The following is a 20140-nucleotide window of genomic DNA, read 5'->3' as shown; positions in this document are numbered from 1 at the left end:
TTTTCCTAAGGTTCAGGTGGATTCAGCTGATAATGTATTTAGACAATATCCTGCTGATGGAACAATGCACTCATCACTGGCTGCTTCTTTTTGGGAAGCACCACCATGCAAATGAGTTCAAAGGAGAGTGCTGGCAATTTGTAGACCAGCTCCTTTCCAGGAAACTAGTGGAACCTGCTGTGTGGCACGAATATGGGGAGGGGGTAGATGTAATGGAACATCCAGTTGTTTGTCTTGAACATGCCTTCGAACAGATGAATACCATCAATCATGAAGTGCCAGTACCCTAACCAGCAAGGGACTTTATTCAAGTATTATTTATCAGCGTGATAGGACTCTGTTATAATAAATCTGAGTACCTAATTGTAATCAATCAATCGCTGTACTAATTTAACAACTTCAGATCATAATCAATACATACAATGTTACCACACTAACAAAGTAAATAATGCAAAAACCAGGGTTTTATATTGTCTGAATATTATTATTTTCTTTTTCAAGACAAAAGGTATGATTTTTTACAAAAGAAGAAAACAAATTCTTACAAAATAGGGTACATACACAAAATGTTCACATCAAATATACACAGTACAAATTATATAGTCCTTTAGTATATCTGAGAAAGTCCAGACTGCTAAACACAAGATAACATTGTGACTTCAACTAAACAGAAGAAAATCAAAAATGGTATAATGAATTACATGCAGGCTTGGACTAATTAGTCAAAGCCTGCATGTAATTCATTATACCATTTTTGATTTTCTTCTGTTTAGTTGAAGTCACAATGTTATCTTGTGTTTAGCAGTCTGGACTTTCTCAGATATACTAAAGGACTATATAATTTGTACTGTGTATATTTGATGTGAACATTTTGTGTATGTACCCTATTTTGTAAGAATTTGTTTTCTTCTTTTGTAAAAAATCATACCTTTTGTCTTGAAAAAGAAAATAATAATATTCAGACAATATAAAACCCTGGTTTTTGCATTATTTACTTTGTTAGTGTGGTAACATTGTATGTATTGATTATGATCTGAAGTTATTAAATTAGTACAGCGATTGATTGATTACAATTAGGTACTCAGATTTATTATAACAGAGTCCTATCACGCTGATAAATAATACTTGAATAAAGTCCCTTGCTGGTCCAACTTCCTTTTATAACAAATATTGCCCGAACCCGCAAGGGTAGATTGGGTTGCTCACCTCAATATTGTATCTAGTACCCTAACCAGGCATTACAAAAGGGGGTGGTGATGGACGGAGCATCTGAACCAATCAAACACTCGCACCCAGTCACCACCCCTTTTTTTACCGCTTTGTTCGCCATAAGTTGGCAGGGTATGCTCAGACGTGAGTCCCTTGCTCACTTTGCCACTGGATTCAAGCAAGCCTGGCTGAAGACGACTGTAATGCCAGAAACCGGTCCCAGGAAGCTTGTTTCCGGTCCAGAGAAGGCATGGCTTGGCTGTTCGGGCTGGACTGTTCCCATAAGGCACAGGGTCAGACTGATTTGCATATGGCCATGTCTGAACTGGGGTGGCAGAGTGGGCTAAAGAACGGTGATGGATTAAACCCAGATCTGTTGACTGGGAGTGAGTGTTTGATTGGTTCAGATGCTCCGTCCTTCACCACCCCTTTTTGTACCGCTTTGTTCGCCATAAGTTGGCAGGGAATGCTCAGACGTGAGTCCCTTGCTCACTTTGCCACTGGATGCAAGCAAGCCTTGCTGAAGACTGCTGTAATGCCAGAAACCGGTCCTAGGAAGCTTGTTACCGGTCCTAGGAAGCTTGTTTCCGGTCCAGGGAAGGCATGGCTTGGCAGTTCGGGCTGGACTGTTACCATAAGGCACAGGGTCAGACTGATTTGCATATGGCCATGTCTGAACTGGGGTGGCAGAGTGGGATAAAGAACGGTGATGGATTAAACCCAGATCGGTTGACTGGGTGTGAGTGTTTGATTGGTTCAGATGCTCCGTCCATCACCACCCCTTTTTGTACCGCTCAGTACCCTAACCAGTCATTAAGTTCCCATAGCTTGATCACTGGCCTTTGTAGCCACCAAAAAGTATTACTCGAGAAGCTGTTTGAGTGAAAAACAGTCTTTGACCTCTTTCTGCAGCATCTTTTGTGAATTTCTGATCCTTAGGACTTTCATCCTCTTAAGCGCAGGGAGGTGTGACCTTTCTCTTGATTAGGTGATCCGTAGAATTCCATGTAGCAACCTTCTACAGTACGAAGTACCCACAGGTCCTAGCCACTTTCTACCACTTGTACCAAGCCAATCTCCTTAATTTGGCTAGGCAGCCTGGTGAGCAGTCCCTTGCCTGACCCGGCCACTGTCAGTCCTTGGGAACATAGGCATTCCTCCTTGAAACTTTGGCTTTATCCAGGAAAGTGGAGGTTGACACAGATTTTCTAATTTATTTAAGAATGGATCTCCAAACGGATGTTTTTGGCTTACTGCACCTGCTTCCGACTATGCTAGCCCCCCAATTTGCAGTCCACCTTGCTCAGAAGCAATTGCTGTGGAGAACGTATAAATCACGTTGCAGAGCAGTCAAATGGTGCTTTGCCCCCAGCCCGAAAGGATATCTCTAGGCTTTTAAATTTCTTGAGGCTTTGGCTTTTCAGCCATGTCCAAAATCATGATTAAGGGACCGAAGATTCCCAAGAACTTGTATAGGCATGCCTGCCAAGACCTTTCGATTACTCCTTTTCAAATTTTTAAGAAATTTTGGAAGAAAGGTCAGCATTCTAATATCCGTTTCTGGAGTGGTTGCGGGAACTGTGCAGTAAGGCAGGGCCAATGGTCCTTATCCAATAGGTTTCTGATCTTGCTGCCTACATAGGAGGTCACCCGGCCCATGGGTCACTCAGAGGACCTGGGGGGTGCAAGTCATCCAGCTTGAACATATTGGAAGGAGAACCCCTTCTGGATCTTCTCCCCAGGAACACTTGAGATCTGTCATCAGTGGTTCCAGATCCTGTTCTGCCAGCACACTAGTGTATTTTTTCTGGGTACTCTGTAATGGTTGCTGCGGAAGGATCGAACCAAGATGTGCGATAGTATTCAGTGAATGCAGCTAGTGTACCTGACTTATTCCTTTACCTCCCCCACTCCCATAGTCTACTTTAGGTATTGAAATGTTATAATATAGTGTAATGAGCATTTTTGTTGATATATAGCAGAAAAACGTCTTGACTGCAGTTTTGGCAATAGACGAGACGAACCCAATGCTGGTGCAATATTCTTTATTGAAGCCCAAACACCACACCGACCGTAACGCGTTTCAGCCCTTGATCACATGACAAACGCGTTTCAGCGTTTCCGCCTTCGACACTGACGAAGGCGGAAACGCGTTTGTCAAACTGGCTGCAGAAGCGTGAAATAAATAATTTGAAACTGCTTTAATCCCGATGGATGGCTTTTTGCGTGCACTCGAGTGAATTGGTTTGTTGGAATTACAGACCAGGGTTGGGAGTGTAACTGCGAGTCTCACCACGCGCCGAGGAAGCACCCGTATCAAGTGGACGCGTTTCGACCGCAGGTCTTGTTCAGTGTTGCCACTAGTCTATCCTCTATTTTTAATTTATATACCTTTCCACCCTCCAGCATGTAATGATGCATTCTGGGGGAGGTAGTTTCAAATAACATTTGGAAGCAAAATCGTTTGTAAAACATTAACTTTGAAACATTTTACATATATATAGATCACTCTCAGTTCAATTTAAAACTGATTAAACAGTATACTAAGAAGTCTTTATGAATCGGTTAGAGTTTCAGGAAATTCCTATCTCACCATAGTACAGGTTTTAACCGATAAAGAATAAACAGACATATCATCCTATTGTTAAAACATGTATGCTGGAGGGTGGAAAGGTATATAAATTACAAATAGAGGATGGACTAGTGGCAACACTGTGAACAAGACCTGCGGTCGAAACGCGTAGGTGAAGGGGGCTGTATGTGAGTCTCTGCTTTAATAAACCCAATTAATATACTGAGCGAGTGCGGACATTAATTTCTCCTTGGTGATCAATTAAATAGTAGGGAGACGTTTGTCCCTATTGTCCGGCACCAACCGTGCAAAGCGTGCACCTTTTGTGAGCGATTTGGTGGATATATATATATATATATATATATATATATATATATATATATATATATATATATATATATATAATCACCCTGGGCTGACTATCCCTGAAACCAAATCCCTCTTTCCTCAGTCAAATCAGGCTCTCCTAAAGACCTTCTCCCAGCCAAAATGGCCAAAAAACTTGCAGCCGAACTGGCCGCACCTTTATGTGCAGTCCTGAATAGTTCCATCAAAGAAGGCAAGCTACCGGATGAGTGGAAAGCTGCCCACATTATGCCCATTAGGAAGAACAACAAACTCTCGCCTGAAATCATTACCAATTACCGGCCCATCTCACTCCTCCCCCTCTACAGTAAGCTACTGGAAAAGCACATTAACACCCACCTTTCCAATTATTTCGAATCCACCAACTGCCTGGACCCCACACAATCGGGATTTCGCCCTAAATATAGCACCGAATCCGCCTTGGTCAATGTGATCGATGATATTCGTATGCAGGCGGACGCTGGTCGAGCGGTAATTCTTATACTGCTCGACCTCTCCGCCGCATTCGATACCGTCTCACATCAGATCTTGCTCGGAAGATTAGAAGCAGCTGGGATCCAGGATACAGCACTAGACTGGATAAGGGACTTCCTGAGTGGCAGAACACAAACGGTTCATCTTGGACCTTACAGCTCAGAAACCACTTTAGTGACCAAGGGAGTACCCCAAGGCTCTTGCCTCAGCCCCTCGCTTTTTAATATTTATGTAGCCCCTCTCGCCGCACTCCTCAGGAAATGCGGGTTCATCCCGATCACGTACGCGGATGACACGCAGCTCCTCCTCGCCTTCGACAAAGACACTCCGGACATTCAAAACACTTTCCTCGAAGGAATGAGGACAACCTGGATGAGCAGAAACTTCCTGCAACTAAATACGGGCAAGACCGAGATAATGCTTTTCAGAGATGCTGTCTCTACTTGGTCCCCCAGTTGGTGGCCGGAAGAAATGGGCCAGGCACCATCACCCAAGCTAGTTGTCAAAAACCTTGGACTTCTAATCGACAGTAAACTCAACCTCGATGAACATATAGCCACCACAAAACGAGCCTGCTTTCATGCACTCAGTCTTCTCCGCAAAGCCTTCCACTTTCTCCCCACGTCCACCCGAAAAACCCTGGTCCATGCCCTAGTTCTCAGCCGTCTGGACTTCAGTAACGCCCTGCTCATCGCTGCCAAAGAATCTGCCCTGGATAGCCTTCAAGTGGTGCAAAACACTGCTGCCCGCCTAATAGCCAGCTCACCGTCCCGCACTCCCTCACTGCCCCTCCTCCGCAAACTCCACTGGTTACCTATTCGCATGAGAATCAAATTTAAAATCTGTTGCCTTGTGTTTAAGAGCCATAATCAGCTTGGTCCCTTATACCTGACCAACAAATTGACCAGTCACTCACCTTCGCGCACGCTTCGTTCTCAGGGGAAAGGCCTCCTCTCCATCCCGCGAATAAAACGGACCAGAATGGGAGGCAAATCATTTTCTCATCTAGCGCCCCGATTCTGGAATCAGCTCCCATTGGACATTCGCCTCTGTACCGACTACCTCAGCTTCAGAAAAAAACTAAAAACCTCACTCTTCAGCTAATACTCCCCCTCTACCCTCCTGCTGTGTTCACAGCGCGGAGATACCCCATGTGGGGTGATTCAGGCGCTCTATAAATGATAAAAAATAAATAAATGACCGACCCTATTAATAAAATGAACATATACAATGTCTTCCAGTTTGTCTATCCTGATGCTGAGGTAATGGTGTGCTGATGCTGAGGTGATACTGAGTTATACTGACATGGTGCTGAGGTGGTGAGACAGGGGTCCCTGATCTCACAAAACAAGTCTTTGTTCAAGAACCAGAGACAAAACAATAGATGGGAGTTACGTATATTTGTACAGCACTCATAAACTGGCCCTGAAGCAACATTGCATGTGCGCAAATACTTTACCTACACGATCTGCCTGTAGGCTCGACCTTGTAAAAATATCAACAGCTGTACAGTGTGTGCTCCTCACATCATGTACTGTGTTCTCATTCTAGGTAGACGGACACATTATGGTGTATCTACAGAACGGTTCCTGCTGGCTGGTTAAGTTCAAAATAGGATTTTTAAAACCAGCGAGCTTTCACTCAAAAACCATAAATAAGCTATTGCTATTTGATAGAGGCATTGAGGTCATTGCTGAAGGCAAGTTGATAGTAATGATGAGGCATGATCAACACAAAATTCATGCAATTTAGGATCTCTAACTAAACGAAATGCAAGAGCCAAACTGTCCCCGAAATAGATGGAAATTTCGAGAAAAAATGATGCATTCTGGAACTTTGTAAGTGAAAGGCAACTAAGTGCCGGTTGCAGGAATCTATATTGAATCTGCATGAAGCCGGACTTTACTGGGGGTGGGGGGGTTAGGTGTGTGGGTTTCTTTTTGTTTTTTAAGCTAACGGTCCTCCGAATACGGGTACGTGTGAGTCAGTAATTCATTTTAGACGCGAAATAACAAATCCACTAGTTCAACATGCACTGTGCCTACTGTATCATGTGTATATGGGGCCATGTGGCAGCAACAGTCAAACATTCAAAATTTGGCTGAGATATTTCAGACATTCATCTTCCCTGTTCTGCTAAATCGTGTAATATCAACGAAGCACCGCCAACAGACATTCCTGTGCACTAGGTAAGTTCAGTATTATAGCTCTCCTGGGTGGTGTACAAAAGAATACAGAAAAAAATGCCCGTTTCATAGTTAGAGCACACCTTGCTGCAGTGTCCACTTGCAGGTACTGAGAAAAGGAGTCAACTGCAAAAATAGTGGTGCGTTGACCCCCGCGGGAGAAGCCATTAACATGGCTGACAGCGGCTGACAGTTCTTTATTGTCGTCCTATCTCCTACACCCAACATCACTTCATTCCAAAATGGAGCTCAACGGCAAGAACACTTTTAGAATTAACTACCCTTCCACACTCTCCAAAAAAGCCACCAAACGTTTTAAACATAACTTCTTAAGGCAGCACCCTGAAATACCCTTTGCTGACACCTACTTCTCCCCGGGTAAGGGAGCCCTGAATACTGATATCATCTTCCACACCGCACGCAGAGCCCAATGGAGAAAAACGTTCCTATCCCTACTCACCGTCTCCACCACCAGGAAAACAACTCATGGCCTAACCCTCTCTATCACACCTTCCCACCTCTTCCCTGGCAGGACTACCATTACATCTACAATAACGGGATTGTCCTAATTCAATCTACGGACAAGAACCTGGAACTACTAGACAACTTGCTCCCAAAGTTCAAAGAGCACCTCTCCAAGCTGAGGTCCCCCACCCAAAAACGCACCAGCACTATCACCCCTGACGTCGCAGCCTACACCTACAACACCTCTACCCCTAGCACCCCAGTAAATGGCCCACCTGCTGTTAACGCCCCACACTCCCCTAGGACAGTCACAAATCTCCCCACCTCATATACTAGCCGCCCCTCTAACATGACCCCTCTTATCCCCACTCATACTCCCTCCATCCCCCTCCCCCTTGACATAACAACTCCCACCCACATGATGCCACAATCTGAACACACCACCGGTCGGAGTGTATCCACCCCCCCTCCCACCCCCCCCACGGCGGACCCCGCTCCCTCCCAGCGACCTCCCCACTCCCACCCACGAGTCTCTCACACCTGACACAACAACTCTCACCCACAACACGCCACCATCTGAACACACCGCCATCCGGAGTTTATCCACCCCCCCCTCCCATCCCCCCCACGGCGGTCACCTCTCCCTCCTCAGCTCCCTCCCCACTCCCACCCACGACACTTTCACCCTCCCAACAAAAGATACAGAACATACCGTCTCCTTTACCTTAGCATCCCCCCCCTCCCTTCTCCTATTCTCAGCCCGCACTACCCTCCAGTCTCCCCCACTGTCTCCAGCCTCCACTCACTCTTCTATTCACCGGCACCGTCTCCCACTGACTTCACTACCTATGCCTCCCACCCACCGCCTACTTCACCTACTTCACCCACACCACTCGCCCACAAAAACGCCCACACTATGAAGGACATCCCACTCATTAGCACCGCAGAACCTTCCAACAACGCTAGTATATCCCCTCCTTCGATACCCTGCCCGCTTTCCAGCTCACTACACAACCATTCACCAATGGCTCTCACCACCAACGCCATCCCCAATGCACCTCCTGACCTGACTTTATCCACCCTCCAACAAATCAAAGAGGATATTCGACAAATCAAAAAAGATGTCCACGCAATCAAAGACCTTCTCTCATCACAGCCCAGACTACCTCCCATCATCCCTCTGCCCTACAAACGACGCTCTACACACCCTCGCCTCCAACGACACCAGCGCTGGCCGACTATCCCGGTTCGCAATAACTCCCAACGCCCCCGTCGTGTCCTCAACACATTGTCGGACCGCGACCTATGCTCTCTCCTACGCTCTTATGGCCCAGGCCCGGTAAAACACATATCCAACTCACACATCCCCATACCCACAATTCTTACAAACCCTCTGAGGCTCCCAACTCTCAACAACAGAGGTTCGGTCCCTAACAACCTCAGAAAAGTTCCCCTCACTCTAGAAAGCTCGACCACCCTTCTCTCTCCCAAACTCAAATGCATCCTACTCAACTGCAGATCGGCCCAGAGACACTCCTCCGACATCGCTGATCTCGTCTCAGCGAGGGATCTGGACCTAGCCATTCTAACAGAAACTTGGCTTACTGAAGCCTCTACCCCGATTATGGACATACTAGTCCCCCCCAACTATCACATCATTTAGGCTAGACAGGTCTTCAGACAAGACGGGCGGGGGAATTGCATGCATTTTTAGGAGCAACCTCTCCGTTACTAAAGTCACCTCCCCCTCCCTCTCCTCCTGTGAACTCCTCTGCCTCGACATCACCAGCGAGGGCAAACAAGTTTGTGCTTTACATCTCATCTATCACCCGCCTGGTGACAATCTCATATTCACCCAACAACTCATGGACATGATCACTTCCAATGCCGGCCAGCAGACCACCCAAGTCTACCTGGGTGACTTCAATCTCCACTGGAACGATCAGAAAGACACAGTGGTGAATAGTCTCAAAACTTTCCTTAATGCGCTTGACCTCACCCAATTATGCGACAGCCCAACACACGACAAAGGCTCGATACTTGATCTCATCATTGCCAAAGAGAATTCTACACAACTGGAGGCGATTCTACCCTGCGACTGGTCAGATCACCACATTATCACCTTCTTTATCAATGAAAAAGTTAAACCTAACGCGGCTCAACCAATCAAATCCAAAACATGGAAAAGGGACATGAAGAATCTTAACCCTTCTACCCTGCCTCCCCACCTCGGCAATCTCCTCCTTCCCCCTTCTTGTGCCCCGGATGTTCAATCACTGACTGACCATTACCTTGAAGCTATGAATACAATAGTCAATGAAGTCGCCCCACTGCAACTGAAGAGAGTCTCCACCAAAACTTCTCACCCCTGGTATGATGATAGACTCAATGACGACAGGCGTACTATGCGATTGGCAGAGCGCACCTGGAGATCGGACCCTTCAGCACTGCACCTCAAAAGGCTTAAAAACAAGAGAAATGCCTACTTCAGGAAAATAAAGCGCACAAAGATGGACTTCTTCAGCCGCCAGTTGGACCAAGCAAAAAACAGGCCAAGAAAACTGTTCGAACTAATCAAGACCCAAACAAAGACACAACCCTTACAATCAAACAGCACAACAAGCGACACCCCACACTGTGAAGCCTTCTCTGCTTTCTTTAAGCTAAAGACAGACAACATAAGAAATGACCTCATCATGGATGTAAGCCGATTCCCCAACCACACCAGAATGGCTAACACTCAACCTAAAAACAAGGCATCTTGGCTGTACTTCGATACATACTCGGAAGAAACAATACACAAACTGCTCTGCACCTTGAAGCCCTCTAATCACCTCACAGACCCTCTACCTGCTAATGCTGTAAAAGACTTCATCCCCTTGCTCCTCCCTCTCTGGACCAAAATTGTCAACCGCTCCCTGCAACAAGGCCTCATTCCAGACTCCCTCAAGGTGGGGCAAGTCACACCTATACTCAAGAAACCTACAGCAGATCCGTCTGACCTAAACAATTACCGGCCCATCACCAATATCCCCACCCTGGCCAAACTGCTGGAGAAATGTGTCCAACTCCAACTAACAAAACACATTGACCAATTTGACCTCCTCAACTCTCATCAATCAGGCTTCCGAGCGAAACATAGCACGGAATCAGCTATGACACACATAATTGATGACGCCCTCCAAATTCTTGATCGCAATGAGTCCTGCCTCCTCATCCTTCTTGACCTCTCGTCAGCATTTGACACGGTCAAACATGAGAACTTGCTGGAGTTGCTAAGCACTAGAATGGGTCTATCGGGAACTGTGCTCAAATGGTTTTCGTCCTTCCTTCACAATCGGTCTCAGAAGTTCAAGATCGACAATGTGCTATCTTCACCTGTGCCTGCAGATCTAGGTGTTCCACAAGGATCCTCCCTCTCCCCCACATTGTTCAACCTCGTCATGGAACCGCTCGCCACCTTGCTCCAAGCTTCCAATGTTCAATTCCATATGTACGCCGACGACACACAATTGTACCTAAAGCTTCAATCCCCGGAAGATATCAAACATCTGAATTCCACGCTTATTAACACTCAATCTTGGCTAGCCGATAACCACCTCAAACTAAATGCTCTGAAAACTGAGTTCCTACTCATCTCACCCCCGGCGAAAATTTCCACCACCCAAACATGGCTCAACAACCTAACAGCACTCAATGTCCAACCCACCATCGTGGACTCAGCGAAATCCCTAGGCATCACACTGGACGCCAAGCTCAACATGCAGCAGCACGTCAGCAAAGCCACAAAAGCAGCTAATTTCCAAATCAACACACTGAGGAAAATTAAACCCTTCCTCCCTGCTGAAGACTTCCAAACTGCTGTACAAGCGTTAGTCATCCCTCGAATAGACTACGGAATTGTGGCCCTCAGCGGACTCCCGCTATCCACAACAGCACCCTTAAGAGCCTCCCTGAACGCTGCCGCGAGACTCATTACTGGCGCAAGAAAACATTCGCATATATCCCCAGACTTAAAGTCCCTAAAATGGCTGCCTATTGAAGCCAGAATACAGCTAAAAATTGCAGTTATGACACACGCGGCCGTGCACCACAATGCACCCAACTACCTCGCTCAAAAGTTGTCTATATCAGGAGGTTCGAGATCCAATAGAAGCTCAAAAAATCTACTCCTGAAACCTCGTAGATTCCGGAAAGAGAAAACTTACAAGCGCTCCTTCTCAGGAATGGCACCCAGGATCTGGAATGCGCTCCCTCCTGAAACCAGGCGTATCTCCTCCATGGCACTCTTCAAGAAAGAGGTGAAAACCATCCTACTGGCCAAGATCTCCTGAACCTTATAGGTGCTGGATCAGAGACCCTGCATTGCATTGTGTCAATGCACACCTTGTCTTTTGGCATTATACCTCTACTTGATGGGGACACTACTACGCTACTTTCACACTACCGACCAATATATGATACACGTTGGGTCACTGATTCACTCTCCCGATGCCCCCACTCAGTGCTCCCTCTATACTAAAACATTGGTATAAACCTTCCAGACACCCAAGATGTACCTGAACACCTCTATAGTGGGGTCAATGACTTGTGCTGTCTTATATTACTTCTTTACCTGATTGTATATTGATATGTTTTATGTATGCTATTATTATCCTATCATGTTAGTGACTACTACGTTGCTCCCATTACCGCTGTTCATTCCTACTGCCCCTACCCTGTCTTTGTGAAGCGCTCTGATATCTGTAAGGATCTTGTTCGCGCTATATAAAACTTTGAATAAATAAATAAATGGAAGACGGGCAGCTCTCAGTCTACCGATCCTGGGCTCACATGAAGCCTCAAGCCGTACTTGAAAGGGAGAATTTCGAAGCTGTCCACCGAGCATACTACAAAGAAGCAATGTATTAATCATGATGATGACATGGAGAAGTGGCCCGGACAGTTTTTAATGTCCACATGAAAATAATCAAAAGCTTCTCTACATACAGTTAGAAACATGTCTGTTATTTAACGTTATTAAAAGAAATGAAACGTGGACAAAAAATGTGGGTAGTTGAATGTTGCTCTGTTAGCATAGTCTTTTGAAACATAAAAATTCAGTTTGCATAAAACCTAAAATCAGACCACTTTAAGAAATATGGTGAAAATGCGTGCACTGCACAGAATGCAAACACCTGAGTAAATAAAGCACCTTATTTGCACCGCACCAGACTGCCGAGAAGGGGAGCTGTGGCCGGGCTCTTAACTCCATATACTGTGGCCATCGGTGTAGGGTATGTTGTGTTTCATGGCCGGCGCGGAGGAGAGAGAGGTAGAAAGGGACAGCCTCCGGGGTGGGGAGATGAGGTTGGGAAAGGATTAAATGCGGATAGAATAAAAACGAGCATGATTCCGAAGCGTTTTACAAAACTATGGTTAAAGACTGTGCAGGACCGGGCAGTGACAATATCACGTAATCTCCCCGTGCCTACCAAATATTAAAGTGTCCGTCAGTAATGTAACTGGTAACTGGGGGGGGGGGGGGGTGTTTGTGCTCAATTGTGGGGGTGGAGTGATCCACCAGCACTTAAAAAATGTGTGCTACCCCAAACCGTAGAATTGTATCCCCATGCATGGACACAAATGTTCAACCCCAATATATATCATTGTCGATATATGTAATGCGATCCGCCGTATTATTAACAACGCTGTTGATGTTACATGCATTAAACTGTTTGATAATAATTATACCGTCGTCTGTTTTACACGTTTCCCAAAATACAGTGTTCTATTAGCCAGATGTGTATAGCGGACATTGTGTAATGAACACAGCCTCATAGCGCTATTAGCTTCTACGGAGACTAACCAACGCTTCTGGCATTTTGTTTGAGGTATTTTTCTTGGTTAGGTAAGATAGCTATGTATTTAAGCATTTAACTGTTGCTTTATAATTGTATGTTGATTGGACATTTAGTCGTTGCCCTTTCCATGGGCACGGTTTTGCTTTGACACGCTTTACCTGAATTGTGATTTCAATGGGGTACATTGAATAAGAGTGCCTTTTGCTATAGTGTGTTATACATTGAACTGCATTGTGCTGTACAAAGCTGAGCCGTGCTGCTCCAACGTGCGTGAGCGAGAAAGAAAAGGATGTAAACGAATGAGATTGAGACAGAACAAAAACACAGAATACATAACCACTAGATTATACATTTTTAATTTTGCGGTGTTGAAAACAACTTTAATTACATACAAAAGACAAGAACGTCAATACCGCATTTTCCAAAACAAAAGAAATTCCGCGAGCAGTCCGGAAAATGACGATTTTCTCTATTTTAAAAACATAATTTGTAAATTAAAGATGAAATAAAAATGCGCGCTACAGACCCAGTGAATCTTATTTTTTCACGTTACCTGTTATGGGGAATGTTGAGGAGCACCATACGTTGTTTTCCAAACAAAAATCATGGCCTGATTGCTTTTAACATTATGGCACTGGTGAGGTATTAAATGTTGTAAATAAAAGACTGTCGATTTCAAAATATCAAGAGTAAAATCAGAGGTGCATTAATTGCAATCCACTAATTCGTCGTGTATTGCACGTTGTGTGGATTCTAGTGCTGCAATGATTTCTTTCTCTGTGCCATGAATCTGATGGTGACCTGAGAGGTCCCCAGTTAGGAGCAGATCTCGGATAGATTAGATGCGATCCTCTTTGCCCCGCCTCTTTCCCATTGGAAGGCACTGCATGATGTTGGTTTTCTTCCATAGTTCATGCAGCGAAGCGTCACTCGGATTCGAATTCGTCCTACCTGGATTTCATGTTTCAGTCCTACTGTCCTCCCAAACTGACTGTGTTTAGTGACCCCTGATGTTTTGATATCAGGAATGAAGTTTATGCTATTGTGTTTCCACTTGGAATTGAATGGACACCTACTGAGCTCAAAGTTAGCCTCGCAAGGGATCTCGGCACAAAAGAAAAATAGACTAGCGACCACGACCAAAAGCAATATTAACTAATATTGAGCAGAACAGCAGGGCAGAACCACGTTTTTTTTTTCTGTAAACATTGCAAGAAGTCTCAGGATTTCAGGAAGTTTTAGGGAGAGCAGGTTACAATGGTCAATTTTAAAAAGAACACATCTGGAGACTACGTGTTCATGGAGATGGTTAGGTAAACAAGCCCTCATCCAAGCAGTGTCTATGAGCGGTGTGTGTGGCAGCTACTGCTAAAGAGCGGGTTGCAGGGCTGCTTAGAAAATGAAAATGCGCCCTGAAAATAAAAGTTTGGTCAGTGGTGCAGTTTTCTCTTCTCTCATGACCAGCTTGCTAGAACGTGCGCGCGTGACGTGAAAAAGTGCTGTGCACGTCGAGTGTGCCTGTGCGCGTTCTGGCAAGCTGATCGCCGCTTTGGGAGCACTTCCAGAAGCCCACTAAATATCTCTCCGAGCAGCGCATGCGCGCTAACTCAGTGAGACCTAAAAAGGCTGTCAAGGGTCTGCCTCAGGCCATCTCCCTCTCCATACTGTGTAGCCAGAACATATTTATTTAGATATGTTATCTACCGATCGGCTGTCTCCTCTTACCTAGTTTAAGTATTTCTCTCTCTAGTTTAGATTAGCTTCAGTACCCAGGCCTACTTGGCAGTATGTATACCTCTGATATAGGCTTCAAATGCCTCCCATAGTGTGCCATGGTATGGGAGAATATTTCTGTTCACTACTTGTATCTTCTCATACTTAGGACTGTGTCAAGCACGGCCTGTGAGAAACCACCAAGACCAACATCTGTCTGACCCGTACAGAGTATGAACAGTCGGGACCACCATAGAGTGATTCAGTAATGTGCAGGGTTTCACATCAGCATTGATCAACCAGTTACGTAAGTAACTAATGATCTATTTGAGATTCTGCATCATTTACTGAGGAGTAAAAACTTTTCCCCTATGTCCTCAGTTTCTCTCTATTCAAAGATCCATCAGCATATGTGGCTTCATTATTTTATATAATGCGTTGAAGACTGCTGCCAGCAATCTAGCCCTGGTAGTAGCTGTATATACTGTGGTATTGAGGATGGTGTTAAAATTACTGATACATTTTTAGTATGTGCGTCAGTGTCCATTGACATGGAAAGCATTTTTTCATAAAACTCCGGGCTATCTACTTGTGGGCCACACCTATTTCTGATCTTATCTGTCTAAAAGTTTGGCCTTTATGAAATAATATCTCTACACCCCTGAAATACGTATTGTTTGCGAGAAAGTAGCTATGACTTTCCTAACCCCTCCGAAGCCTGTGTCTGCCCTGGGGCTAATTGGGTTCCTTTTAAAAATGATGTCGATTTAGGTATGCCAATACCCTACATAACTAGCTGGCATAATTCTATCCTCTTATATTCCAGGGCATTACAAGTTTTGGAAGGGTTTGTTCCTAACCGTGATGACGTGTTGAAAGGCTTTGCGCTGCAAACAGTACCAAATAATTAATTGAGCTGCCACAGCTTTTACTTAGAAACAGGAAAAGTACTTTATTAAGCACACACTACGGCTACATTTTTGTTCACAAATATGTACGGTTTGGCAGGTGGAATTCTCAATGGTTATACCCTGCAGCAGCTGCTGATACTTAAGCAAGGCCTGAACCCTAAACCCACAGTACCACCTTGTGCAAGTATTAAAATCCGGCCAACTTGGTTTGTCAGGATGTCATCACAAGCTTAAAAGCAGAATATATTATTAGTCAAAGCAACATTAAAATCTATGAGGCTGGCATTTTTTCCAAAAACATTCCCTAATAAAAACGATAAACCATTGTCCCCTCTGTCAATGTCGATACAAGATTTCATAATACAAATACTGTACATACAAGTTTTTTTTTTACTGTTTTCACAGGCTGCTATGCAGCATTTGGAGTTTGGACCTCACAACGAAGGTCCTTGCAGCCTAGAGCCATCAGGCTAAAATCACATGCTCTACAAACGCCTTAAAGGAAAATAAAATGCTCGTACATACAACACCCTTGGAAGCAGTGTGCTACCCAAGACTATTAAGAGTCCTTTGAAAGGTATTGATGGTTTCTCCACTGGTCCTGGATACCGCTCCCTAGCCATCAATAATGTTTGATGCGGGCCCCTGCTCTCCTGGGCACTCAGTAAAATATGCAAATTAGGCGGTTTCTATTTTCCGGGCCACGCCGTTGCCTTCAGGGCCTATTCTAAAGAGCCTCGCACCACAACAGATTAATTTTGATTATGAGGGGCCAGCTCCAATCAGGCCTCTCCACATTGGGGATCACGGGGAAGCCCAACTGCACCTTCGCTGTTAGTACTGGCTCAACGCCTCGCACAGTTCACAAGAGGCAGTTGCTGTATTTTTCTGCCAGTGTCCAGCGCTGGCAGGAGCCATCTGTGCTCTGCCTTCTCACTCCACAGCCGCCGCTCCCTCACCCCCCTTCCCGGACACTGGGAGCAGCAGGCGGAGTACCTAGGTGCTCCTGGGACACTGGGAAACTCTGATCTTTCTACAAATTTTAGCACCAAGATAATCAAAATTTGGTAACACATTTCGAGTTATGAATTCTCCCAAATTTGAAAAATCAACACTTTGTGCAATTTCCGAAGCGATTATGTTATCCTAGGTAGGAAAAACAAAAACTGCACACAGGTACTTCGCAACGGCTTACGAGGCAATCTTCTGGACTTTCAGGTGAGTATGGGGCAAAGTCCAAGGCAGCACCAACAGGCGACTGGGTGCAGAGGTGCTGTTCCGCGTCAGGTGCCTAATGTTATCATATGGGCGAAAGGCAGGTACTGCATTCGGGCACTTCACAGTGACTTACAGGACCAATCTGGTGGACTTAAGGTAAGTAAGGGGCCGGTTCCTAGGCACCACCAACAGGTCACCTCTGGAGGCACTGGGGCGGCTGAGTGCAGAGGTGCTTTTCAGGGTCAGGTGCCTAATGTTCCCCTATGGGGATCAGTCCACTCGAAAACAAACTGCAGGCTTCAACTGGGAAAGAAGAGAAACTGGACAGTGAGCTGTTCAAAGCCTTTTTACACCCTGAAAGAAGCAATGTGCTCTGCACCCTTTCTTAAAGCTCCAGATAATTCAAAGCAGTTCATAGTGCAGACTGGTGCCTCTGAACATGGGATTGAAGTGGTCCTTTCACAGTCCAATGATGATGGCTATGACCGGCCTGTTGCTTTAGTTAGCAGGAAGTTACTCCACAGAGAGCATCATTTGAGTGCCATTGAGAGGGAAACCTTTGCTATGGTTTGGTCTCCGAAGAAGCTGAGACCGTACCTGTTTTGTACTTCCTTCCTTGTCTAAACCAACCACAGGCCTCTCATTTATCTGATGCAAATGAAAACCCAAAACTGTTGAGGTGGTCCATCTCTCTACAGCACAGCTTTCCAAACTTTTCATGTTGGTGACACACCTTTTTGTGAAAAGTTTTTCAGGGACACGGTAACGCGAGCGAGCGAAGCGAGCTAGCCCGAACCACCCACAACCCCCCACACAACCCCACACACACAACCCCACACACACAACCCCACACACACAACCCCACACACACACATACAACCCCCCACACACAACCCCACACACAACCCCACACACAACCCCACACACCCAACCCAACACACCCAACCCCACACATCCAACCACACACATCCAACCACACACATCCAACCACACACACACACAACCCCACCCCCACCCCCCCACACACAACCCCCACAACCCCAGACACAAACAACCCCCACACACACAACTCCACCCCCACATCCCCACACATCCCACACACACACACACACACACCTGCCCCCCACACACACACCCCCCGAGATAATGTATGTAGGTTTTGTATGGATCTGAAGAAAACCCACATGGTTCGCAACAGAGCATGATCAGGAGATTTGCACATTTGTGATATTACATATTATATACCTGGAGACTGTGTGTCACTGCAGCCAGGCCTCAGTTTCAGGGGATTTGAGAGAAGTATAAGGGTGTGAGAGAGCCTCACACACATAGCTGCCAAGTTTGCAGATTGTGTGACATTTCCATGGTTTCAGTGCACTTGTGAGTGGCACTCAACTGCCAAATGTGTGACATTGTCCTGCGAGTAAAACGAAGCAATGAAGTGCATGTAAATAATTAAATATTACAAATTACACCCTTTTGTCACTGAGAAGCCTTCTAAAATATCTTTCAACTGCTTCGAAACCCTGAAATGGAAGGTTAAAATACTTGTACAAAACTACAGAGCAATGAGTCGCCGCCACTCACCCATTTAGGAATAAGCCAAAAAGCCTTGATCGCCAACGGCAGGATATCAGCAGTAAACACACCCACCATGAGCTGGATCCTTTGAAGGTTCAGTAATGGGTAAAATGAGGCCGGTATAGGCTCCAGAAGCTCGTCGCTAAATGTTGCAAGACTACTAGACTCTCTGGTAAGTTGTAGTTCATTTAATTCAAATATCCTGAGTTATCTTTACATTTTTATTATAGCCTGGAAACTCTGTCACAAGAAATGCAGCCCCCCCCCTGTCAGGTGATTTCAAACCTATGTTATTTAAAGTAGCCCACCCCTTGGCGCCAGGTGGTGTGTGGCAGAAGATCCTGTAACAAAAGGATCCTTGTGAGAAAAACAAAGAGTTTTGAAAATATGCATTACATGGGAAACAATATTTGCAGCAAGAATATTAACCTTTTGCCCTTATAAATCATAGGGAGAACAGCTATCAGAGAAAACCCCGACCCTTAAAAGGCCCTGCATTTCCAGCACAGACAACTTTTACTCTGCTACAGGATGCAGAAACACAGTTAAGGACTTTCTTTATTGCCATGATGAAAACAACCTTCATTTGTGAGATTCTCAAATGCATTAGATGCATCTTAACTTTCACAGTGGAGTCACGACAGTAATGAAGCAAGCAGGCGCATAGTCTCAGTTTGTTCCAAGCGCACTCAGCACAGATCTGGACCATGCAACGGATTGTATAAACGTGCTATTCAATAAATGGCTGGAGAGCGTGCATAAGTCACATTATGTCCCCCGATTCGTATTTGCGATTGAGCCTGGCCTTCCTTTCAAGGGGAACCGCTTTCTTACAATGTTGTGGACTTGCGTCCCTGAACCCTCTGCTGGCATTTCAAAGGGCACACGCCGTCAGTAGGGAAAGGAGCAAAACTCAGCTTCACCGCTAGGTGGCGTCTGACAGGCATTTCTCTCCGAGACCTAGCCTTTTCCAGTGTGCACAGAGTAAAAGTGCACCCTCATCTGCATGGTACTATGCCCAGCTGGAAGCCAACCCTCCCAACTCGCCACTTCGCTAACAAACATTTAAAATATCGACAGTCGATTATGAATGTGTGACTTACCAGTTTCAGAGGCACAGTGAACCTCGGCTGGTGATCGCCAGTGTTGCCGCAGACAGCGCCCCGCCACCCTCTCGGCCAAGTGAAATGATTGTTCCCGAGATTACAGTAATTACAACCGCAGCGGGAGCTCCAAACACGCGCTAAATTAAACATCAGCACGTCAATGGGCAGTTAAACAGCGCATTCTTAACCTCCGGGCAGTCCTAACAAGCGCGACACACCTACGCATGGGGCGCGACACAGCAACGTGTCGCGCCACACAGTTTGGAAAGCTGTGCTCTACAGGGTATAGACTTTACAGTGGGGCACAGACCTGTGACTGACCATGCTAATGCAGGCGGTCTTGCCAGGTTTTTCCATTTAGAAGATGATGACTCTCTTGGGAAAGGTTAGTCTCATTCTCTTTTGTTTGGGGGGAGAGGGGGCGGGTTGTTGCTATTCAGGTCCCTAGTGCCACATCTTTCTCTAAAATTGTACAATTGTTCCCCCAATTGGCATT

At 45.6% G+C, this 20140-nt stretch overlaps 1 protein-coding gene across 1 annotated transcript in view; it reads left to right on the top strand.

Annotated features, from left to right (window-relative positions):
* NUDT5 (nudix hydrolase 5) overlaps positions 1 to 20140 on the top strand; it is a 339854-nt gene that overhangs the window by 239178 nt on the left and 80536 nt on the right. Inside the window, exon 9 of the mRNA XM_078654858.1 lies at positions 2398 to 2402. Within this exon, the coding sequence (XP_078510984.1) occupies positions 2398 to 2402 (5 nt within the window). The remainder of the gene's footprint in view (positions 1 to 2397; positions 2403 to 20140) is intronic.

The sequence above is a fragment of the Lissotriton helveticus genome, chromosome 1_1, assembly GCF_964261635.1.
Source record: "Lissotriton helveticus chromosome 1_1, aLisHel1.1, whole genome shotgun sequence".
In the NCBI taxonomy this organism is placed as follows: Eukaryota; Metazoa; Chordata; class Amphibia; order Caudata; family Salamandridae; genus Lissotriton; species Lissotriton helveticus.
The sequence above is the reverse complement of the archived record's forward strand: the minus strand, read 5'-3'. Positions and strand labels throughout refer to the sequence as shown.